The sequence below is a fragment of the Heterocephalus glaber genome, unplaced genomic scaffold (genome assembly GCF_053883595.1).
Source record: "Heterocephalus glaber isolate CG9 unplaced genomic scaffold, H.glaber_assembly_v1.0 deba00001509, whole genome shotgun sequence".
Classification (NCBI taxonomy): domain Eukaryota; kingdom Metazoa; phylum Chordata; class Mammalia; order Rodentia; family Bathyergidae; genus Heterocephalus; species Heterocephalus glaber.
This window is the reverse complement of record NW_028258325.1, coordinates 5,475,903-5,496,821: the sequence shown is the minus strand read 5'-3', so window position 1 is coordinate 5,496,821 and position 20,919 is coordinate 5,475,903. Positions and strand designations below refer to the sequence as shown.

The following is a 20,919-nucleotide window of genomic DNA, read 5'->3' as shown; positions in this document are numbered from 1 at the left end:
CAAATCCCTGGTGTCTCCTCTTCTTAAAAGGACCACAGTCATATTGAATTAGGGCCCCACTCTGAGGATCTCATTTAACTTTAATTACATCCTGAAAGAGCCAGGCTCCAAACGCAGTCTCATGGGGGTTGAAGCTTTGACATTGTCTTGAGAAAGTGCTCATTGGCAGGGCTTTTGGAAGCCAATTGGATTATGGGGACTCATAGCTGACCACCTCTACAGAGGTGGGGTCTGGCGGGAAAAGGCGGGCCACGGGGGGCATGACCTGGAAGTGTTTATCTCCCTTTCCGGAGGCTCCCTTTGCTCTCTGCTTCCTGGCTGCCACGACATGAGCAGCTCTCCTCTACCCAGACCTTTCCACCACGCTGCTCTGCCTGGGAGCCAGCCAACTATGGAGGGGAACTGTGGCCAAATAAACCTCTCTTTAAGTTATGGGTGTTGGTTGTTTGTCCCAGCAGTGAGCAAAGTGACCAGCACACACATGAACTTTGGAGGATGTGATTAAGTCCCTATTGTAGCATATGTCCTGTGCTCCTGGCAATCTGTTCTTTCAGGCGGAACTGTCTCAGAAGGTCAGCTCTCTAAAAGCGGAGCCTGAGGTAGGGGATGGGGTACATGAGCTTTGCTGAGGGGAGGCACTTCAGGAGAAGCCTGTAAGGTGAGGGAAGCAGAAGAGGCAGGGGAAGGAGCCAGCAGGGCTGTGCTCTCAGGTCAAGGTTAGCCTTGTCCAACCCAGGGGAGGTTCTGGGGCAAAAGTCACCCCACAAGGTTACCCCTCTTGAAATATCCCATCTCTGGTCTGCCATTGGCTACAGGCTGCCCTGGCATCAGGGATTGAACTTCTGGGCCAATGTCAGTCTGGAGGAGGAGCATCTGGGGCTCCTGGTAGCTGACATCACAGAGCTGGGGGACAGAGACAGAGGTCTGAGCACTTTCATTTCCCCAGACATTTCCCCCGGTGGGGCCCTGCGAGGCATGGATAATGAAGTGAAGGACTATGGAATTCAAGCCAGGGAAGCAGGAATGGATGGACGCACGTTGGGTAACAGATGTGGAAACAGGGCCTGACCGTGACCTGTAGGCCTAGTGGAGGTAAAGAATTGCTAGAAGGTATGTGGAGGCAGCCAGTGCCTGCAGGATTCTTACAACGCTAGGGCTTAGTGAAAGGTATTTTCCAAGTTCAAACTGAAACAGTATCCCCTGTGTCTCTCGCCAGTTGATTCTGGTCCTGGGGATCAAGTGAAGTATGACACCATGGAAGGTGGCCCCCGGGCTTTCTCTGACCTCTTGTCCAGGCGTAGTGTCCCCAGGCTCTCTGACATTTCTCCAGCGTCTTCCTCATCCTGTCACCCTCCCTTTCTGCCTGGGCTGATAACCTTCGGGCTCGCACAGGAAAGATTCTACGCTATTAGAGAAGCTCAGAACAATGAAGCAGGCACCCTGGATGGAGTTCTGAGGGCACTGGAGTTCTGCTCCCTGAACTGATCTCCTTGTTTCCTTTCCTGTGTTCATCCTTGGGAGAAATGGAAACACAATGATTAAAGTCCCCCTCACTGCATGCCAGTGCGTCAGCTTTGCAAATTATTTACAAACAAGGTTTCTGTTCTCACTGGGATGTTACCAGGCTGGGAGTTATTTTGGGAAGAAATATATTAAAGTGATGAAATTTCTTAGAGTTGTGCAGTCCTACTTGCAAATGCTTCAAGTCAGACTTTTATGCAACTGTAACATTCCCTGCCTAGCACAAAACAAGCCATCATGTTCAATGCAAGAGACTGGACCAAAGCCTTGGGAAGCAACCTTGGCTCTATCCACCTGTCCAGTCCTTCAGCAAATCCTGGTTATCCTGACTTCGAGATGATCCAGGATCTTACCACTTGTCATTACTTCCATTGATGCTACCTTGGTCCAGATCATCAGCTGTATCAGTTAAGGTTCACTAGAGGAACAAATTGAATATAAAATATATCTAAATATGATTATAAGAAGGGTTTACTAAGTAGGCTTACAATGGGCACCTGTGAAGTCAGGGGTGGGGGAATGGAAAATGGCCAGCTGCTCTCTGGAGAGCCAGAAAAGCCAGGTCAAAGGCCTGGAGCTCAATGCAGAGCCCATGCGAGTCCGTGTTGGAAAGCTTCTGTGTCTTCACTGGAAGGATGAAGTGTCTCTGCTGGAAGCTTGAATGAACAGGTGATGATGTCCAAAGGTGATGGAAAAAGTCAGAAGAAGCAAAGGGCGAGACTTCCTGCTTCTTTCCCTTTGTGTTCCACCCAGGCTCCAAGCCTATTGGTCGCCACAGCTGCATCCAGGTCGGGTCTTCCCTCCTCAGTTTGTAGCCTACATGTCAATTATCCACACACTAGGCATTTCCCAATCCACTCAAATTGAAAGACCACAATTAACAATCACATCAGGGTTCGCCTTAACTCTTGCAGTGGCTCCCTGAGTGGGCCTCCACATTTCCTCATCTGCTCCTCCTGTCCTTGAGCCACCCAGAAGTCGGGTGGTCCTGTTACAGTATACATCAGGCCATGCCATTCCTCTCCTTAGAAACTTCTCGGGGCTGCCCACCTCCCCCGGGTGGAAATACCAGTGCTCCTGGTGGCATAGAGGACCTTGAGGAGCTCCTCAGCCACTCCGCTCCTCCTGTCACTTTCTGTCACCCGCTCTGTGGCCCTGCACTGCCTCCAGCCATGCTGGCCACACTGCTGTTCCTGGGATAGGCCAAGCCCGGCTTTTCATACCTCTGCCCAGAGTGCTGCTCCCAGATGTCCATGTGGCTTCTTTACTCTGATTTTATGTCACCGTTCAGCCGTCACCTTCTGAGGGAAACCTCCTGGCACACCCTGTGCAAAACGACACCTCCCTTTCTGCTTTAGTTATCTTTATAGCACCCATCACTGTCTAAAATGCTACTTAAAATACAAAACTTGTTTGTTGAGAAGAGCATGAGAGCAGGCACTTTGTTGTGTTTATTCCTAGAGGCCAGAAGCTAAAATAGTGTTCAGCACCCAGTCCAAATGTGTGTCAAAGCAATGGATGTTACTGAATGAATGAATGAATGAATGATTGTTGGAAGAATGAATGACTTGAGTCAAGTGGCTTAGAATCCTGTTTACTAGAATGGTAGCTCTTCTGTTTCGTAGTGCGACCTTGACGATGCTGCTTCCCGACCTGTTTCCTTGCGTGTGAAACGAGGTAACTTTGTACAATGAGCATAAAGTGCTTAGAACCGAGTGCCCCACAAGTGAACTTTGCCAGCTCTCACCATTGTTTTCACTTATTTTTTCATTGCTTGAGGATCCAAACGAGCTAACAGGTGCCACCCTAAGAAAGTTACATGCATTAGCTAATTGTGAGGTCCCTTACAAGACAGGCATTGGTATACATTTACAAATGAGGAACTCGAGGCACATGGTGGGGCTGTCCAAGCAGAGCGCCACATGTGCTGTCCACATGCATGGGACAGACCAGAGCCAGGCAAAAGGGAGGAAGCCTCGGTCCTCACATCCTGCCTCAGGGATTTAGTGTGTGTGGGGCTCTCACATGGGCTCGGAACCAGTTGAGTTGCTTGAGCTACCGTGACAGTAAAAACTCTCCAGCCCTGTGGAGCTTACATGTCAGTAGCAGAAAACAGACAACAAACACAAAAACAAAAAGATACAAAGGACAATCTCTTCTGGTGCTGAGGATACCCAGGAAACAAGCAGTGGCAGGATTGAGGGCAAGGCTGCAGCTGGGACGAGCTCTTTCAGTGTCGGGAGGTGATGGATGAGCCAGGACTAATGAGATCAGCCAGTCCTGTGACAACCAGCGGGGACAGCAGCAGAGCGAGGAGAGAGCAAGGACAAGCACCAGGGATGGGGAGCAGCAGGCTCTTGAGATCGGAGCAGTACGCGCGAGGACGAGTGACAGACAACTGTGGTGACAAAGACCTCTCACACAGAGCTTGTTAGAGAAGCCACTGGGTTTACACAGGGGAGTGGACCTCAGGGTGTGCTTTGAAGGACACTTGGCTGCTCTGTGGACAGCAGGTGACAGCAGGCAGGAGTGGAAGCGGAGCCCCGAGGGATTCCTGGTACTGTAGCAGAGCCCGCCCTGTGCAGTGGGATTCATCAGTGACCGAGCTGAGACGGTCACAGCCAACCACTGGGTAAGGATGGTTTGGCCCGCAGCCAGGCGGCCCCTGAGATGACCTCACGCTCCGCAGTGCCCTCATGGTGAAGTTGCCTAGCCGTGCGTGCCGTCGGGCGACACAGGACTGTGCTTTAAGTGCTGTTGCTGACACCCATGCGCCGCCAGGCTTGAGAGCTGCTCAGAGAGGCCGATTACTCTTCTGATTACCATCCGTGTTATCCAGTGTCAAACGGCCAGTGTAACTGTAGTAGGGCAGCGGCAGGAGGGGTTGGTTTTCATTTCCAGTCCAGCTCCTTACTTCCCACTGCCTATCCAGTAAAGATCTACTTTTTAAAATGTTATTTTCATTAGCATGTTTTCAGGCCGTGATCACGTTCATCGTGGGGAGTCGACACATGTACATGGCTCATCTTCGTGCTTTTGACATCCCCTTCCCTGCCCTCTACCTCTTGGTCCTCTTCCTATTTGCAAAAGATCTCTCCCTGTCTCTTATTATCTATCCTTTATTTTGCTCTTTATTTACACTTTGGGTTTTGCATATAAGATAAGCCACATAACATTAAGCTCCTGGGTCTGACGTATTTCACTTAACATTATGATCACAAGGCGCAACCATTTTCCTACAAATGACTCATATTTATCCTTTTTATGGCAGAGTAGTACTCCATTATGTGTAAATACCACATTTTCTTCATCTGTTGGCAGACAAATTGTCCACTTGCAAGACTTAGCTATTTGAATTGCACTTCCGTAAACGTGGATATGCATGCATCACTGTGATATGATGTCTTCAACTCTTTTTGGAAGATACCTGAAAGAATAGCTGAGTTGACTAGAATTTCTAATTTTAGCTTTTTATTGGCTTTTGTGTGACAATTCATTTGGCAACTGTGTCCCTAATAGACCGAAGCCATTCCCTCCCTCACCCTGGCATACCTGGTTCCCGTCTGAGTGGGAACCCGAGGAGAGGCTGTGGAGATGCCATTAGCTCAGGCTGCTGGCTCCAAGTCTCCTCTGCTTCTCCTCTTCAGCCATTGCCTGCAGCTGCATCAGGCTGCCCTGGGCTCCTGAAGGACCATGGGAAAGCCCGAGAGAACTAAGCAGCCCCGCTGCGGGCTGTTGTCAGAATTCCAGGTTTCACCAGAGGCAGAAACTCGCACCTCCAGGCTTCTCTTATGAAACCAGTGTCTGACTTTTCCCAGCAGAATGAGGGTGGCCGGTCTTGAGTAGAATTTTTAAGTATCTGCTAAGGCATAATGTGTTTTTCCTCATTGAGCTCCATTTGATTTCATTTTCAAAAAGTGAAAGTGTAGTTTTTGAATGATTGATACATCCAAGTGGCTTCACTTTTAAAAAGACCAAAAGGATGTAGAGTTAAGGGTTCACTTTTCATTTCAGTCTTCCAGCCTGTCAGATCTCTTCCTCGGAGGCACTCGGTGTTACCAATTTGTGTGTCTTTTCCACAAGTTGTGCCACACACCTACACACACACACACACACACACTTTTCTTCCTACAAATTATTGCATATTTTACAAAAGTTCTGCACTTTTCTCTTATCAGTATACTGACTATCTTTCTACATCAGAACAGAGCCACCTTCTTCAGTTCAATGCCTGCACAGTGCTCCACACACGGGCACATCCTGATTTATTTCAGTAGTCCTGTGCTAGCGGACACGTAGATGTTTTGTCCACCTGTTATTGCAGTGGATGTTGTTGTAAGCAGTCTTGGCACCATATTCCTTAAGCTGCAAACATCAGAGACTATAGGATTCTCCAATAGCTGTAGAAAGGGAAGAAAATGTAATGGAAAGTTTGAGCAAGTCAGACCTAGTGGATATGGCTCTGGCCTGGAATCCAAGAGCTCTAACTCCTAGAAGTAACCGTGAGTTCCCTTTGAAGCCTCTTGCTTCTCACAGCCCACAAAGCAATTCGATAGCTGTCACCTCATTGAGTCTTTAAGGAGAAAAATAAGCTGCTAGAGGCTACGATGTTCCCCCAGCTCCTTGACTCAAACATTGTGACTGAGAACAAGTTCTCATTTGCCAGCATCCTAGTTAACTCATCCATTAAATGGGGATAAGAAGCATGCCTACCTCCCTGGGCTGTGGTAAGGATTGCCCTTCAAAGTGTCATCTAGTGATAGTTCAACAATGAGCTAGCAATCATTTGGCAAGTGAGAAAATGAAAACAAAGGGCTACAGAGTCTCCTGACTCCTGAAACAGAGCTGCTGCAGGAATCCAGGCCTCTGAATGAGTCACGCATCGAAACAGTGAGGTCCTCGGGATATGTTCATAACAGAGTAGTCATTCGAACACACCGGCAGCTAATAATAATGCTTCCCAGGGGAATTGGCCCAGCCTTGTCTGAGGGAACTAGTCCAGCCTTATATTTAGGACTGTAGTTCATCAAATCCAAGATGCCATGGGGTGTAAGAAGTATTGTTATTTTATGAACCCTGAGACAGAGAAAGAGAAAGAGAGAGGTCGACGATGGAAGAAAGGGAGGAGGGAGGAAGGCGTCAACTCAAGCTGTAGGTGGCTAAGGCCATCAAGTCACTCTCCCAACTCCGTACTTACCGTCTACGTTTCGCTTTCCCTGTGGAAGCTGGGACCTTCCCCCACCCCATCCCATGTGTCCTTTGCCAATGAGAGCATTGGGGAAAGAAGAAAGGACCTGCCCAGTTTGGGGGCCTGAATTTCCTGCCACTCCCAGCAATGACTTTGCCAATCGATTCCAGCTTCTAGCTTCTGTCCTGACCCCAGGACTAGATTCACGGTGCCTCTCAGAGGAGACACTCAATGCTCTGAGCCAGCTTTCAGAGCCCCCTTCCAAGCCTCCCAAGTTATCAGCACCACACGGGCAGCATCCACTTTCAGAAGTCCTTCATTTGAGCAGCTCAGTCCTTTGATCGCTGCTTGACAAACTCCCTATATTAGATTCTCTCCGTGCATGAAAGTAGCCAGAGGGGATTCCTGTTCCTGCCTGGACCCTGACTTATGCATCATAAGATGTCCTTGGTTTTCAGAGAGCTTAAATGAAAGTCTTGGAAATAAGTCTGATACTGCAACAGGGAATTCATAGATGCCAGGGCTGAGGGCCCCTTCGGAAGTGGCCTCGTTGACCCCATGGTGAGCCCAGAGGGAGGAGGTGCCATGCCAGGTCACATAGCCAAAGGTGGCAGCAGGGACTGGATGCAGGCCTGGGCCTTTCCCCTGGTGCCTGCGCCTTGCTCTGCCCAGCTTCCTGATGGCCTGAGACGGACAGGTCAGTGACATGCCTCGCTGTGGGGTGTCCTCACGGAGTCCTTCTTTTCCTTCCAGGAAGCACACGCTGCTGGTCAACAACGGCTTTGCGATTTCCGCTGCGTTGCTGATGGCCTGTTCTTTCCAGGCAGGTGCCTTTGAGATGCTCATCGTGGGGCGCTTCGTTATGGGCGTGGATGGAGGTGAGACTTCACCCTGGTGGCAACACAGCTCTGGGACTGTCTGGAAGTGTTTAGGGGTGTCACACACTGGAGCCCCGAAGTGAGACTGAGTTGTCAGGGACCAAGGACTCTAGCATATTCGTGAAGCGGGTTGGTCCCATGAGATGATCCTTTGACCTCCTCTGTTACGATTTAGATCTAGACTGTCCCCCAAAAGTCTCATGTGTTCAGAGCTGAGGCTTCTGGAAGGAGATTGGATCATAGGGTGCTATACACATCGGTGGATTCATCAACTGATGAGTTCATAGTGAAATGTGCTGTCAGATTGTGGGGCTGGCTGGGGGTGGGTCACTGTGGTGACCTGGAAGGGTATGTTCTTGTCCTCAGCTCCTCCCTTCTCTCTCTGCTTCCTTACTGCTATGAGGAAAACAGCTCTCCTCTCCCAGACCCTCCTACTATGCCATTCTGCCTTGGAGTCAGCTGACCGTGAACTGAATCCTCTGAAATCATGAGCCAGAATAAACATTTCTTCCTAATTTTCACTTTGAGTCAAGTATTTTGTCCCAGCGAAGGGAAAGTGACTAATACTTCTTATTTCATCTTCTTCTTCCATGTTAGGGTACCAGGGCTCAGAAAGATAGGATAGTAAAGGGGTTCAGGGAAAGGGTTGTGGATTCAGCCTACTGGGGTTCTGTCTGTGTAAATTTCATTAACTTAGCTATATTGGTTAGGTTTTTCTGCATAGAAGAAAGTAAAAAACAAAGCAAAACTTAATGACTTGAAGCATTAACCGCTCACTGAGCTTCCAGTTCCATGGCTGCCATGCAGTTCTGCTCAGAGCCAGCTCTGCTGAGGAGCACTGGGCCCTCTCTTGTGTCTCCCTGTCCACAGTGGCCAGGTGACTCCAAGTGGCACACTTGAGAGCATGCTTGTTGGCAGGCAGGTTGTTCTCTAGAGACTGCGGTAGGACCAGTCCATCTCTGCCCCTCCAGGGCCATCACCCTCTGAACAAGGCAGCCCAGGCTCATCACATGGAGCTCTGAGGGGACAAAGCACAGCTGGAGAAAGTCCCAATGCAAGCACATTTGCTAGTGTCCCTTTGGCCAAACCTGGTCCCGTGGCAGGTGCAGAGCCAGTGACTGCCCAGGGTTATGGATGCAAGGAGACCGAGCAGATGGGGGAGACACAGCCTTCCCTGTGGTCTGACCATCTTCCTCATCCTGCAGAGGGAGGTGACGGTGGCCTTCCAGGCTAGCGATGTGAAAATAAAATGATCCACTTCAGGTGTGAAGTTCTTAGTCCATCCCTGCACCTGGCCCCTACCCTCCTTCACCCTGCATAGTGGTGGTGGTATTGGTGTCATGATTGCTTTTGCCATTATTTTTGTGCAGACTCTTTTTGTTTGGTACCAAGGATCCATCTCAGGATCTTGCACTTTTGAGGCAGGCGGCAGCACCACTGAGCTAAATCCCCGGCCAGTCATTATTTTTATTCTCAGCTCACAAGGGAAGATCCAGGATCTGGACCCAGATAATCTAGTTCCAGTGACTCCGATGGGTGAGATCAAGCAACAGAACATTGAAAGGCTCTGCCTCATAGAGGCAGCAGAGCCTCCCCACCCCCTGTGTGCCAGTTTTGTATTTTATCAGTTTAGCTCCTTTCCTGTTGCTTCGATTGTCTCCCTAATTTGGAGGAGGTGACAGTTATTACACATACTAGTTCCTTTCTGCATTTCCTTAACTAAAATAAGCTGCATTCAAGACAGATGCTACTTTTATAAAATCACAGATTCAAAAGAAATATCATTTAGATCTTGTTCTTATGAGCTACTCAGAGTGAAGCAGGAAAAAAGAAAGAAGAGGGAAGCAAGATCCAGACTCCTGACTTCTGGCCTACTCTAGCGGGGCCAGGATGTAGGACTTCATGCCATTTATTCTCACTAAACCTCTCCAAGACAGGGAATTGAGGTCATTTAAGCTAAAGTCATTGGTCAGAAAGAATGGGAAACTGGTCATGAGTGGGATTGGTTGTGTGCTTTTAATAAATTATTTAAAGGAAAGCAATGATCCTGGAGGATTCCAGAAAGGGGAAAATTCTAAGATTTGCTAATTGATCCTCTTCCAATGGAGTATTTGGAACCAGAGTCAAAACATAGTGTATCAATTAGCTTTGAATCACTGGAACAAAAATACCCAATTCTTGCAATTTAAGGGAGGACAGATTTATTTTGGCTCACGTTTTCAGTGGGTTCAGTCCATGGTAGGCTGGCTGCAAGGCAGAAACAGCATAATGGATGAGAAATTGCTCATCTCATGGTAGTCAGGAAGCAGAGAGAGAAGGGAGGATCAGGGGAAGCGAGTACACTCTTTCAAGTCACACCCATAGTGACAAATCTCTTCCAACCAGGCCCACCTCTGAACCTTAGACTATAGGGGGATATTTTAGATCTAAACCATAACACATATGATAGCTTCCTGTAATAATAGACTTCTTCTAGAAATCTTAAATAAGAACAAAATTAATATTTTTTTACATGGAAACAAACATAGCATGGCACTGGAAGCAGATTCATATAGATTACAAGGTCAAAATATGCATGCAGAGGAGCTTTGGACAGGCAGGAGGCTGTGCTGGACATGTCTGTATTGTGGTCATCCTGTGGCAGCCCATGCCCCCAAGGTGTAAATCCATGCCAGTACTATTAAGTGGGAAACTGCAGAAATAATTCACAAGTTTTAAATAACTTTTATTATAATATATGGTTGTAATTTTCTATTTTATCATTAGTATTTGTTGATCTCTTATTATGCCCCGTTTATTAGAGGTTTGTAGGTAGAGAACGAAATCTACACTAGTGTTCTGTTCTAACCATGGTTCCCAGCATCCACAGGGGCTTGAAAGGGACATCCACAGATAAGCAGGGAGGATGGTACTTTCTGGTGACACAAGGAGCCCAAGATGAGATGAAGATGCAGAGTGCTGGGAAGGGCTCATTTCTGTACCATGGTCAGGAAAGGCATTGGTGGGGAGGAGTTAGTGTCCTGTGGCGGCTGGAAGAAAGCACCCAAATTGAATAGATTACAACAGAAATATTCTAATGTGTGCTTTCACCGTTTCTGAGGCAAGAAACCAAGAACAAGGTATCAGCAGGGTTGGTTCCTTCTTGAGGCTCTGATGGAAACACTGTTCCAGGTCTCTCCACAGCCCCTAGGGCTGAGAACCCAAATTGGGGTTCAATGGCTTGTTTCTGGCCCACATTAACCCCTCTCTTGATTTCTAAATGTCCTTCCTCCTCCTATGTCTCCATCTTCACAGCCCTTCCTCCTCTTGTTTCTTTCCATCCTCAGCTGGCTGTCCTCTTCTTGGTTCTGTCTGTCTTCTGGTGACCTTCCCACTGGAAAGCTTTGCACTGTACTTTGGGCCCACCTTCATTCCTTATTATCTCATTCTAACTTGAACACCTCTATAAAGACCTTTTTTTTAAGTAAGATCATATTACAGGAGTTAATATTACTTTTCCAACATATGTTTTGGGTGGACTCCAGTGAACGCACTATAAGAGGAGACAGTGGATTGACACAGGAAGGACAAGAAGGGGCCATCATCAAACTCTGGGAGCAGAGGGTTCCACACAACAGAAGAGCCAAGGCTGGTTTCCTAGGATGGAAGGACCGCAGCATGTGCTCAGCGAATGGCAAGGCTCAGACACTCAGGGCGGACGATGTCAGCAGCCAGCAAAGGCTGTTTAGGTGTGCAGTTGCCTGGTGCCATGTGCTGGGCCCAGAATGGCTAGTCGTTCTGTTGTGTCCAGAACTGAGAGGTTCCTGGGATGGATGGTACCAGACTAACTGGGATGAGTTGGCAGCCAAGCTGCCTTAAGTCCACCTCCTTCTTTCCCACTGGTTTAGCCACTGTACTCTTTTCTCCCCATGTATTTTGCAATTGGTGAGGAATAGCAGTCACCGGGTATTGACAGCTTAATATATGTGGTACTCAGCTAAGCACCCTGCACGTATTCAGTCCCCAGCCTCATTCAAAGGCGATGACATCACTGTACCCACTTTACCAATGAGCTGGAGAAATCAGCAAGAACATCTTCCGCCATGACGCTTGCCGCTTCTAACCTGTCCTGTCGTTCCTCACTGCTTTCGTCGAGATGATGAACACTCTCCCAGTGGTAGGAGGATCGTTGGGATAAAGAAGCTGACAGACTTTTAGATGTTTACTGGGCGCCCACCTGTGAGCCAGGGGCCTGCCATGTCATTTCATCCCCCACAGCAGGAATGGGCAGCAGTGCCGGAGTAAGCTGAAGTTCAGAGAGGGTCAGCAATGTGATCCAGTCCCTCCATGAGGAAACTACCGCTCTGGGACCTGAATCCACTGCCACATATGTTTTCCTCTATTGCCCAGCCTGCTAAGCACCAATGAGCTAAATTAAGCCAATGAACCATTTTTTTCATGAAGCAGGCACTCCTAGTATCCATGTTTTGGATAAAAATTCAAATATCATTTGGCTTACATTGTGACTTTGCAAATAATTTCTATGTCTTTGCCTCTTAAGCATGTTTACATCATGAACCCAGAGCAGAACCCTGGACTAAGATGCAATGGATGGGATTCTTTTTGTAAACTGGGTCCCGCATTTCCTTTGCTGGGTTTCTTTGCAGAAGGGCCTCCCTGGGTGCTGGTAATTGGGGAAAATTCAGCTCAGCACAGAGCACAGTGACCCGTGCCTGCTGTGTGGAGCTGTGGTGGAGGCAACAGGAAGCCATTCAGGAGAGAGTCGTCTGATCCTTCACAGTCTGGTGAAAAAGCAGTGAAGAGTACTAAGTGCTGATCATCTCAATGTGTGCAGGATTTTGCCCTGAGAAGGTGCTGAGCATATCATGACTCCCACAGAAATTCCATGAAGTGAGGCTCAGTTCTTATTCCTATCCTGAAGACAGAGAAACTGAGGCTGGGAGAAGCTAACAGCCCCACTCAAGGCCCCACAGCTTGCGCGTTACTGGGCTGCGACTCATGAGGTCGTGCAATGCAGAGCTGCAGTCTGGGCTCTAACCTCCTGGGATTAGGGTGACTTTCAGATCCGCCTCCCAGGTATAAGGTGACACAGGGCTTCTCCACACTGCCAAGTGTGTGCAGCGAGTATTTTGTAAGACCGCGTTCTAACTATTGCTTCATGTGCACTGTGCCTAATAAACCCCTGAATGTGCCGGTTTATCTCAGAGTTAAGGAGGTCACATGTGACTGACCCATGCTGGAAAATGGATCTGTGTGATAACTGAGTCCCTCCTTAGAAAACGTCAGCTGGGGGAAAGCTCAGGTTCCAGGAAGCTACTAGAACTCACTTGGGCAAAAGAGCCTCTTGGTGATTTAGGCAAGTTGCTCAAGCTCTCTGTGCCCCAGGCTCCTCATCTTTAGAATGGAGATAATAATAGCACATTTGCTTCAGAAAGTTATTGTGAAAAGCAAGCAAATTAATATATGTAAAGTAGGACTTAGCCCTGCTACTTGGTAAGGACTCTGTGTGTCGGTTATGATGATTATTATCACCACCACTGCTAACACCTCCACCTTCACCATCATCACCATCATCATCACTGCCATCACCATGACTACCACATTCTCCATGACAACCATCATCACTGTCATCATTACCACCTCTACCACCACCATCATCTGTGTCCTCTTCCATGCAGTTGGCCTCAAGCCACACTTTATGGGTGAGACAATAAATGGGAGTGAAAGCTACACAAGTTGTGTGTATGCCAGGAGTGAGGCTGAGGGTCCAGTGGCATTTCTTGTCAAGAGTAAAGCAGAAGCAAGGCTGGTGCAGGCCCTGAGCGCCTGTCCCCCGGAAGACTTCTCTCTCACTGCTGCTCACTTCCTCCCCAGGCATTGCCCTCAGTGTGCTCCCCATGTACCTCAAGGAGATCTCGCCCAAGGAGATCCGCGGCTCCCTGGGGCAGGTGACTGCCATCTTCATCTGTGTGGGCGTGTTCACAGGGCAACTGCTGGGCCTGCCTGAGCTGCTGGGAAAGGTGAGTGTGGCCTCCCACCAACCGTACTGGCTCCCACTGTCACCACTGGTGGGGTGGGGGTGCTGAATTCACCCCTGTCTGTTACGATCCCTGAGAGGCCCAGCCTTCTACTTACCCCTGGAGAAGAGTTGTGAGTCATGTTTTGAGGACAGAATCCACAGTGAATTTAGACCTTACAGAATGTTCAAACCCAAACCCAATGACTGTCTGCGCCTCAGAGTGCGTTTGTTTCGGGTTTGTTCTGTGCTTTAAAACCTACACAAACATATGTGATCTGTTGAGTCCCCACCCCATAGAATTATGCTGTGCACATTGCTCTACAGATTTCTGTTTTCAATTAATATGTGTACTTTGAGCATCTTTCCAAGATGCTGAGCAACTCCACTTCCTTCTTCCTTTGTCCTAATGAGGAATTACCTGTTCTGGTTTGGTTTGCTGCTTTGTGAACAGGAAAACCTGGATTAGGGTCCTGGCTCAGCAGTGCACTTGCTGTGTGGCCTCTTCGAAGGGGACACTCTTCCAGGTTGGAGAGGGATGGGGTGGAATCAAGGAAGGCTGCCCAGAAGAGGTGGCCTCTAAACTGAGCCCTCCACAGTGGGCGGGAGTTGGGCAGGGAAGGTGGAGGTGGAGCAGAGACTTCCTGGAGAAAGGGGATAAGCAAAGAAAAGGCCCCAAGATGGGGCAGAGCCTGGTGAAAAGAACTCAGAGTGTCCAGGGGGCAAACAAAAGACTATAGGTGACATGAGACACCTGTTCATGGAGCCCATACAGCTTCATCCTGGGAGAATAGGAGCCCCGGGTGTCTTGGGAGCAGTGGAGTGACATTGCCAGGATCCTATCAGAAAGGGGCCCAGAGGTGGTGGGGTGGGCACAGACTAGGATGGGAAGGCGGGCAGGGAGGAGAGGCCTGGCAGGAAGCCATGGCTCCTGGTGCCTGTGGAGAGGACCTGGTGAGACTGCCAGAGGCCTGGGCCATGGGATGAGGAGGATTAGGAGGCCTGGGACCATGGAGGAGGCAGAGTTAAGCTTTGATTTGGGTGCTGGAGCTACAGTTTTGAGCGTGTGAGGCATGGCTCACATCTTCATGGTGCTCACGGACAACAAGGGCAGAGTGACCTTGGGCAGGTCACCCCAACTCTCTGAGCCAGGGTCGTCCTTGGGCTCAGGAATGGTTTTCCTGCAGATGTGACTATAAATGCCTGACCCCTGGAAAAGTAGGGTTTGTCTGAGCCAGAACTGGTGGGGAGAGAGAGGAGGGGAGGGAGGAAGCGTGTGAGCAGAAAGAGCAGTTTGGACAAGGCCCTGGCATTTGTTGGGAGGCAGAAAGACCAGAAGGACTGGAGCATGGAGACAAGCTGGGGAGGGAGAGAGAGGAGGAGGGGAGAAGGAGGAGGATGCAAGAGGGGCAAGGAATAGGAAGGGTGGCAACATGCAGTCTTCCGGGCGCTGCAGTTGCTGGGGAAAATCACCTGATCTCGTCCCAGCTCTCTAATCCCCATTCCCACCCTGGTTTCCACCCTTTTATTCTCCATCCATTCTTTCACAGTGGCCACTTCTATTGATTTTAGTTTCCATAGCCTGCGATTGTGATTGTGAGCAATGCTGCAACCACCATGGAAATGCAAATATTCTGAGGTGGTGGTTTCCTCTCCTTCGCTGTTTGCCCGGAAGAGGAAGTTCTTTGGTAACTTCCATATCATTTTCCACAATGGCTGCACCAACCCACTTGCCCACCAACAGTGGACAAGGTTTGTTTCTCTCCACACCTTCACCAACACTTACCTCTTTTCTTTTTGGTAATAGCCATCCTAGGAGGTGTGAGTTAAAATCTCATTGTGGTTTTGATTTGCATTTTTCTTATGGTTAATGACATTAAGCATCCTTTCGTATACCTGTTGTTTTTGGACAGATGTTTCTCCAGATTCTTTGCCTTTTCTTAACTTTTTGTTTGTTTGGTTGATTTTTGTTTTGGGTTTTTTTGTCTTGTTTTTTTTTTTTTTTGCTATTGAGTTGTGTGATATTTTTCCCTATATTTGGACACTAACCTATTGCCAGATAGCTGGTTTGCACAGGCTGCCCTTCCATTTTGTTGGTTGTTTCCTGTTCTGTGCAGAAGATTTTAGTTTGATGTAGTCCCATTTGTTTATTTTTGCTTTTGTAATGTGAGCTTTTGGTGTGATATCCAAAAATTACTGCCAGGATCAATGCCAAGGAGCATTTCTCTCATGTTTTCGTTTAAGAGTTTTATGATTTTGATTCTTATACTTAAGTCTTCAATCCATTGAGTTGACTTTTGTATATAAGGGTTCAATTTCATTTTTTTGCATATGGATATCCAGCTTTACCAGCACTATTTATTGCAAAGCCTGACCTTTCCCTACCTTTTTGGTGTCCTAGTCAAAAATTAATTGACTATGTATGTTGAGCTTTATTTCTGGATCCTCTACTGGGTTCCATTGGTGTCCATGTCTGTTTTTATCCTAGTATCATATCATTTTGATTATGATAGCTTTGTAATATAATTTTTTTTCTTTGGGTACTGGGGATCGAACTCAGGTCCTTGCACTTGTGCAGCAGGTGGCAAAACCACTGAGCTAAATCCCTGGCCCTGTAATATAATTTTAAATCAGGAAGTGTAATGTCTCCAACTTTTTCCCCCCTCAGATTTGCTTTGGTCATTCAGGATTTTTTACGGTTCCATGTAAATTTTAGAATTGTTTAATATATAGATGGAAAGATAGCTCAAGTTTATGGATTGGAAGAATTGATAGTGTTAAAATATCCATGATACCCAAGTAATACACAGATTAATTACAGTCAGCATCAAAATTCTACTGGCCTTCTCAGAAATAGAAGATGAGCATGTTTAGAAAGACTTTTGGGCTGCAGCAAGGAGAAAGACTGGATCTCAGCCCAGACCAGAAGCATGGCGCTGGTCCAGCTGAAAGCTGCCAAGGGCTTGGATTGGAATAAGGGCAAGAACGATGGAGAGAGGCAGATGAGCAGGAGTGGCATTAGCAGATGAAGGGGAAGAGGGATCCATCAGCCAGGCAGGATGGTGGTACCAAGCACTAAACCAAGGAGCCTTGGAGGAGAAGGAGCTGCTCTACAGGGGCAAGGTGACAAGTTCCCTGACACGAATGGCCAGGTCACAGCACAACTGAAAGGCAGAGCTGACCCAAGGACCCAGGAACCTTCCCCAGCCTGAGGACTCTCCCAGCGACAATAGAGTTTATCATCATTAATCACTGGAGAAATGCAAATCAGCGCCTGTCCCTGCCACCTGGCCTTGGTCAGCTGAGCAGCCTCACATTGAAAAGGGGGTCATTAGTCCATGTAGGCTGTCTTTCTCCTCAAACTGGACTTTCTACAGTTTCCCTGCTTTGGCTGGGAGGATGTGTGAGTAACCCAGAAACTATCCTTATTTTTAATTCATGTTCTGGGAAGGTAGATATTGGGCGTCTGGCCCAAATCTTCGTTCATCTCTTTGGAGATTTATGATGTGTCAGCCACGTGAAATCCACCATTATTTCACTGAGTGTCAGAGTTTCATTTTCTCTGTTTTAATCATGTTTCTCATTTACCTTCAAAGGCTGAGACAACTAAACTTTGAAAAAAAAATTACAGAGAGAAATGCTACGCTTCAATGCAGGCAGGCACTTTGAAACACAAAGGCTGGAGGAAGCGGTACGAAGGTGGCTTTTAGAATTAGCCACCAGAAGGCAAGAAAGGGAGTAAGTGCAGGAATCGCTGCTGGTGTCATGAATTTAATCAGACACATCATAAAACATTGTGGTGGTTGAACATTTAAGTGACATTTTTATGTTTCCAAAGGATATTTGAAAAAGCATATTAATTAGTTTTTTCTCTTGCAAAGAAGAAAGGAACTTAGATGAAATTGTAGGCAGAAATATGAGAAAAGAGAGGTAGGAACAATGTGTGGCCATAAATGAGAGTGATTTCATGTGCTGTGGGCAACGTTGGCTCCAGGTAAGGCCAGGCAGAGGGAAGAGGAGGTCGGAGTTAATCACTGTTCTCCTGGGAGTGGACCCCACACACAGCGTTATGTCCATTTTTTCCCAGTAGAGAAGACTTTGTGCTTACTTCAGAATATGTAGAAATGAGAAAGAGGAAGTAACACTATATATAGATAAGGTATAATCAAAATACAGGATGAATGTTTAAGTTTTAAAACATGTATTGCAGGAAAAGACACATCGACACTAACCGTCTTCAAAATATCCCATCTTTCTTGAACACACTCATCCCATTGATCTTGCCACTTGCGGAAGCAGTTCTGGAAGTCTTCTCCTGAGTGTCTTCATGGGGTGTGATCAAAAATACGGTGAATGTAGATGCCCAGTGCCTTCCAGTGGAAAGGCAGGCTTGTCAGAACAGGACTGTGTGTCCTCATTCACCTTATTCATCAGAGTTGGCACCAGGCGATTTCAGGCTCTTCCCAAAAGTCATAATGGCCATGAAGGGTGAACATTTTGAATCAGTTCAGGACATTGTGGCAGCCACGACAGCACAACTAAGGACCCACACTCAGTTTGCAAACTTGAGAGGGACAATTTCTGCATAAATCACTCTTCAAATTTTTAATTATTCCCATAGTTTAGGGTCCCGGAAATGGAAATAAGCAGCTTGATCCATATAAATTTATTCAAGGCTTTTAAACATGTTGTCAAACTTTCCTCCAGCAAAGCTGCCTCAACTTACACTCCCGCAGCAGTGTACACCAGCACATGTCCTACTGTACCCGTGTCTTCTCTACACACTTGAATAACTCTGGTATTTGACAGGCAAGAAGTGATATCTCATTATGACATTATTTGGAATTTCTTTGCTTATTGGTGAGACTGAAATTTTATATTTTGTTTCCTTTTGGTGCTCTGACCATACAGGAAGAGAAATTTAGTCTCTCATATTTCTGGAGGCCGGAAGTACAAAGTCAGTACCACTGGGCAAAACTCAAGGTATCTGCAGAGTTCAGCTCCCTCCAGGGGCCGCTCCCAGAGGGAATCCTTTCTCCTCCAGCTGCTGGGGCTGCCCTGGTTCCTTGGCCTCCATCCCTAATCTCTGCCTCTGTGCTCACTCTGCCCCTTCCTCTCTAGTGTGGACAAATCCCCTCTCTCTTTCGGTCTGGAGAACTATTTGACAGCATGCATAAAAGCCTCAAATAAACTTATAAAGATGCTTGTGATTGCATTTAGAGCTCACTTGGATAATTCAGCATAATGTCCGTATCTCCACAGCCCTCCCTGCAGAGTCTTTTTTTTGACTTATAAATTAATATTCACAAGATTCAAAGATTCAAATGTGGATCTCTTTTGGGAGGTCATTACTAAATCCGCCTCAATAAATGGATTACTTCAAATCTTTCTTTGGTCAGTGACCTGACTATGCATGTGCTCTCTTATAGGTCTACTGGAATATTAACAGTCCTTACATATATATGTGGCACATGTTTTTCTTGTGTATTTGTTTCTTTACTTTTAATTTTCTTTAAAATTTTGACATATGGATTTTAAAGTGTTATGAGTGATGACATCTTTTTCTTTTGCTTTGATATTTCCGCATTGATCTTTAGCTTAGAAATTTCTTCCCCATGCAGAGATTCGATACATCTTCATCTGTATTCATCTGTGGCTTGCTTATAGTGTCTGCTTTTACATTTGATCTAAAAGTCATTTGGGTGATTTCAGACGACGGTGTAACGTAAACATTGAAATTTGCTTTTTCTCCTTCTTCCTTTACCACTTTCCCCCAGCCATTCATTAAGCCAAACAACCTCCTGCTGAGTTTCTGAAGCTATTTTAACCACACATGAAGTTAATACAGATATATGCGCTTCTGCTCCGGGCCATCTGCTTTGCCTCTGTGGTCTTTCCATTCTTGTGCCCACGCTGCTTTAGTTATTTATTGCAACTTTGTTATTATATGTCCAATACTGACTGCACGGGTCTCCGCCTTCAGAGTTGTGCTGGGAGCTTTCACTTGTTTATTTCTCCTGTGGAAACTCCAGAACCATTTCCCATCACAACCAAAACTGACCTTGAACGCGTGATTGTGATCCTGTTGAAGTGTTAGCAGCTTGGTTTGAACGCACTGGAGATTGTTTACCTGACTCTTACTTCAGTTGAGAGGCCTTCTTTTGTATCACTCTATTGTTTTTATTGCTGCTGCTGTATTTCTTTATTTTTTTGTGGTATTTGGGATTGAATCCAGGGCCTGGCCTATGCTAGGCAAGCACTCTGCTGTTGAGCTACACATACCCCCAGCCCTGCTGTTAGATTTTTAACTAAAAATACAAGAACTGTCTCTTTCTCCTTAATTACTAAGATCTATTTTATTTCTGCTGTTGAAATTTCTTTTCTTCATTATGTTTTCTAACTGGTCCTTAACAAACTATTGGAAAGCCACTGATTGGTATATGCTAATCTGGAACTCTCTTTTGCTTTCTATTAGTTTTTGTCTGTTTATTTGTCCACTTTCCCAGACAATTCAAATGAATGATTACTAACAGCAGCTTCAAAGGGAAAGGGTGGCCATTTTCTCTTCCTTCCTAATGTTACTACTCTTACTTCATTTTACTGACATTCGTGCCTTATTCTGTTATTCAGGAGAAGGCTGACAATGATTAGCAAAGTGAGCATCTTTGATGTTTCTTTCTTTCCTTCTTTCTTTTTTTTTTTTCTTGACTTACTGGAAACACCTATTAGGTTCCGCTACTAAGATGATGTCTTCGTTACTTTCCCATCACTGGGACAAATTCCAACACCTACGACTTCAAGGAGGAAAGGTTTATTTTGGCTCACAGTTTCAGCCCACTGTTGTCTGGCTAAGGCAGAAGCAGCATGGGCGAGGGTACAGGGAGGAAGGAGAGGGCAAAGGGAAGAGTCAGGGACCCAATAAACCCTTCCAGGCCTCGCCCCAGTGGCCCAGCTCCGATCAGGCCCCACCTCCTAACCGGAAGTCAGTATGGTATGCCAAGAACCAGTCACCTTCCAAACCCGGGAATTTGGGGGGACACTAGTGTGCCAAATGATAATTTTTAATTTGAAATTGGAATTATTTATCTTGATAAGAAATGATCTGTCTCATCTTAGTTCTTATAGACCATCAGAAAGGAATAAAATGTCTTCTGATATTTATTAAACTGTTCGTGCCTTTTAGCTATCTGACAACGGGTTACAGAGTGTGTGCTAAGCATTACTCCTTATTTTGCTGGAGTACATCTTCCTGGTCATGGTGGATTCTTCTTTGTATATGTTAATTCATTTGCTTCATTAGTATCTTGTTTAGAACT

The 20,919-nt window shown here is 46.7% G+C and overlaps 1 protein-coding gene across 26 annotated transcripts in view; it reads left to right on the top strand.

The window, feature by feature from the left end:
- The window catches only part of Slc2a9 (solute carrier family 2 member 9), a 205,138-nt gene that overhangs the window by 57,767 nt on the left and 126,452 nt on the right, over nt 1-20,919 (top strand). For all 26 annotated transcript variants that reach the window (XR_015441268.1, XR_015441269.1, XM_087187348.1 and 23 more), the window contains 2 exons: nt 7,463-7,587; nt 13,462-13,607. Coding sequence is in view for 24 of the 26 variants with exons in the window: in XM_087187348.1 (XP_087043474.1) it covers nt 7,463-7,587; nt 13,462-13,607 (271 nt within the window). In the remaining 2 variants the exon portion in view is untranslated. The remainder of the gene's footprint in view (nt 1-7,462; nt 7,588-13,461; nt 13,608-20,919) is intronic.